This window comes from Lactuca serriola, chromosome 7 (genome assembly GCF_051521515.1).
Source record: "Lactuca serriola cultivar US96UC23 chromosome 7, Lser_US96UC23_V15, whole genome shotgun sequence".
Taxonomy (NCBI): domain Eukaryota; kingdom Viridiplantae; phylum Streptophyta; class Magnoliopsida; order Asterales; family Asteraceae; genus Lactuca; species Lactuca serriola.
This window is the reverse complement of record NC_136414.1, coordinates 203,502,537-203,506,413: the sequence shown is the minus strand read 5'-3', so window position 1 is coordinate 203,506,413 and position 3,877 is coordinate 203,502,537. Positions and strand designations below refer to the sequence as shown.

Genomic DNA, 3,877 nt, shown 5'->3' with positions numbered 1-3,877 from the left:
CCAGACTCGGCGAGTCGGGTCGACCGTTGACCGTTGACCGTTGACTGGTTTGACTTCATGGTATTAGTCAGCCAGAGTCAAGGTAGTATTAAGTAGAAATATGCTTGTGTTGTAGGAGGACGATTGCTCGGGAGATCGAGCACTAGTGGTTAAGATATTTACGAGTTACCGAGACACGTGAGGTGAGTCTTCTCACTATACATTACCTTGAGTGGTATTTCGAGTTGACCAGAGGGTCTTATGTGCTAAGTATGATATTATGTGTTGTCTTAGAGATTCCGTGCTATGTGTTATTTGTATGTTGTATGGTTATATAGACCGGGCCGGAGGGCCCAACGATTCTAACCGGACCAGAGGGCCCAATGAGCTGTGACTGGACCGGAGGGTCCGACGAGTTGCGGGACTGGAGGGTCCCGCTGCGACATCTAGACCAGAGGGTCGGATTTAGCCTTGAGTGGCGTATTTGTGGTATGTGGTATTTTGGGAACTCACTAAGCATTTATGCTTACAGTTGTTGTGTTTGATGTCTCAGGTACCAGCGAGGACCGTGGGAAGGCGACGACTTGACACGTACACACACCGATGGAGCTTATTATGTGTAGAGATCTTGGGATTTGTTTTGAAAACAATATTGATTATGGATTTGAAATTGTGATGTGATACATTATGTGATTTTGAAAACGAAAAATTATTTTGAAAATTTACGGTGTTACACAATATCGGAATTCTGTCCCAATTAATGAAGATTCAGTTTTCCATGAACCTTCCCTTGTTGCCTGTCCTGGTACAATTCGTGTCAGTCACCAGAACTCCAATAATCACGATCAATAATCATTGTGCTCACAGAATGAAGTCAGGCCGACAGCAGCTCAAGCTAGAACTGTTCACTATTTTGATAAAACCGAATTGTCCAATTGGACTATTTGGTTCGGATATTCGGATTGTTGGATTGGTTTTCAACAAAACCGAATTATAATTTTGGATTTCGGATTGGTTTTGGTTTATAAAATAAGAAGCGAATAGTCCAAAAAAACCGAATAAACATTTATTATTTATTTATTTATAACATATATATCTATAGTTATTTATTAATTTTGTAATTTATTTTTTGAAATAGGTTCAAAACGTTTCACCCGATTAAAAAACATTAATATGCATTTTCTCTCAAAAGTTTTCTATTTATAAAATATTTAACTATAATATATCTTCGTAGTAATTCTTTATAAATTTCAAATCACAAGTAAATAATTTGTTTTTGTTTCTTGTGTAAAGTTGATAATATTATAATTATTTGTCATTTTAAAATGTTTTGGTTTTTGAAAACCGAATTATAAAAACCGATCCAACCGAATTGTAATTGGATTGGATCGGATCGGGTTTGAATTTAGTTTGGACTATTCGGATCCATGTTTTGAAAACCGAAATCAATTTGGATTCACTTGATTGGATCGGATCAAACTGATCCATCCAAACAAACACCCCTAGCTCAAGCTGCCCCTGATGCTGCCAAAACTGCGACAACAGCCAAGGTTGGTGTCAAAAATGCGACAGCAAGACCTGATGATGTTTCGGATTCGATTTCGATAGCATCAACCCCTTTTATCATCTAATCTTCGTAAAATTTATGAAGATAATCAGAATACATGGGGTGAGAATGAGGGTGTTCTCGGAAATTATTCATCTAAGGATAGGGATTACATTAATCCGACGGGCTTTTTTGGAGGTTATGGTCGAGTCTCAGGAATTAACAGCTCTGAAGAAGATCTTTCGCATCCCCCGGGTTTTTCAAATCAGTGTTTTTTGTTTTTGGAAAATAAACAAAGCAGTTCAGGTGGTATTGATAAAAATAATTCATTTCTAAATGAATTACAAAAAACCATTGCTATAGGAGAATCGTTGGGGTATAATATGGATGGATGCATGGATCGTGTTACAGAGATTTTACAAGGTCACGTTCAAATTCAAGTTCAAAAATGAATTGCTTATCAATTAATATCCAAGGGGCGGCTTCCTCTGCTAAGAGGAGCTGGATAAGGAAATTGTGTACTCGTCATAAAATTAATTTTGTGTAGCTATTCAAGAGACTAAGTTGTAGAGTGTTGACTTAGTTATGGCTAGATCTTTTTGGGGTAATTCTTCTTTTATGCATGCTTTCTCTCCTTCTCGTGGAGCTTCTAGGGGTATTCTAGCTATTTGGGATGTGGATTTGATTTCTCATAATCATTTTTCCGTTCATGAAGGCTTTGTTGTTATTGAAGCGGTTTGGGTTCGTTCGGGTCTCCAAGGGATCCTTATTGTTGTTTATGCTCCGCAAGGGTTAAGTAAAAAAAGACTTCTTTGGATTGATATTTATAATTTTATATCTAATTCGTTGGGGGAATGCATCATTATGGGTGATTTCAATGAAGTTAGGGATGAATCCGAGAGAATACGGTCTAAATTCTATGCATCTACTGCAAGAGTTTTTAATGATTTTATTAACCCTCTCAACCAGGTGGATGTTCCTTTGGGTGGTCCTAGATTTACTTGGAGCGATAAATGGGGTTCCAAATTTAGCAAGCTTGATAGATTTTTGGTTACGGAGGGTTTTTTGGATTCTTTTCCTCACCTGTCAGCTATGGTCTTGGACAAGAATATTCCTGATTCTTCTATTGGAGCATCGGTGGATTATGGTCTGACACCTTTTCGAATATTTCATTCTTGGTTTGATATGGAGGGGTTTGATGATATAGTTCGGTAAGCTTGGGCCACATCGGTGGAGGAGTTGGAGTTGACTAACCCTTGGGTTATTTTTAAGAAAAAATTACAGTTTCTTAAATCTAAACTCAGGGAGTGGAACTCTAAAAACCGGGACATGGCGGCTAGTAAAAGGAAGAATTTGCAAGATTTAGTAGAGTCTATTGATATTAGGCTCATGGAGGATGAAGGTTCTGCTAACTTGAGAGAGAAAAGAGTTTCTATATTAAAGGAGATTTCAGATCTTGACCATTTAGCTCAAGTTGATCTTGCTCAAAAAGCTAAAATTCAGTGGGGCATCGAAGGGGGTGAAAATTCTAAATTTTTCCATGGTATGCTTAATCGTAAAAGGAGACAAATAGCTATTCGTGGCTTGACGATTGATGGCATGTGGGTGGATAATTCGGTCACGGTCAAAAAGGGGTTTCATGATTATTTTCAATCTTTATTTCAGAAGAGTTTCTCATGGAGGCCAGTTACAGATGGTGCATTTTTAGTACATTATCCCAAGTGCAGGTTGATTACTTGCAATCTCCTTTTTCCTATGAAGAGATTAAAAGGGTTGTTTGGGACTGTGGGTCTAATAAAGCCCCTGGCCCTGATGGTTTTACTTTCGGATTTTTAAAGAGATATTGGGATCTTATTGCTACTGATGTTGAGGTGTTTGTTCATCATTTTTCCATCACTTAGTTATCCCTAAGGGATGTAATTCCTTGTTTTCACCATTATCTCTAAAGTCAGAGATCCGAAGACTTCAAAAGATTTTAGACCCATTAGCCTCATTGGTTGCTAGTATAAAATTATTGCCAAACTTCTGGCTAATCGTCTTGTGGAGGTTATTCATAGTGTTGTTAGCCTTGAGCAATCTGCTTTTATTAAAGGTGGAAAGATCCTGGATGGTCCTTTTCTTCTTAATGAATTGGTTGCTTGGAGCAAGTCTTCCAAAAATCCTCTCATGTTCCTTAAGGTTGATTTTGAGAAGGCTTATGACTCCTTATCTTGGGAGTACTTATTGGAAATCATGTCCATTATGGGATTTGGGTCTAAGTGGTGTCAGTGGATTAAGGAGCTTTTGTCGACAGCTAGGGCTTCTGTGTTGATTAATGGTTCCCCAACTGATGAATTTCAAATTCATCGTGAA

General features: G+C 38.0%; 1 protein-coding gene across 1 annotated transcript; it reads left to right on the top strand.

Moving 5' to 3' along the window:
- Positions 1-2,110: 2,110 nt before the first annotated feature.
- On the top strand, positions 2,111-3,426 carry LOC145064736 (uncharacterized). Its single transcript, XM_079012116.1, has 3 exons — positions 2,111-2,736; positions 2,830-3,148; positions 3,253-3,426. Exons 1-3 carry the CDS (start codon positions 2,111-2,113, stop codon positions 3,424-3,426), a joined length of 1,119 nt encoding a protein of 372 aa, XP_078868242.1.
- Positions 3,427-3,877: the final 451 nt, after the last annotated feature.

Excerpts from the sequence above, each read along its gene's own strand:
- LOC145064736 (XM_079012116.1), top strand. The coding sequence starts at position 2,111 with ATGGCTAGATCTTTTTGGGGTAATTCTTCTTTTATGCATGCTTTCTCT. Across the intron at positions 2,737-2,829 it reads GGGTTTGATGATATAGTTCG|GGAGTGGAACTCTAAAAACC; the intron begins GTAAGCTTGGGC and ends ATCTAAACTCAG. Across the intron at positions 3,149-3,252 it reads GGGTGGATAATTCGGTCACG|GTTGATTACTTGCAATCTCC; the intron begins GTCAAAAAGGGG and ends TCCCAAGTGCAG.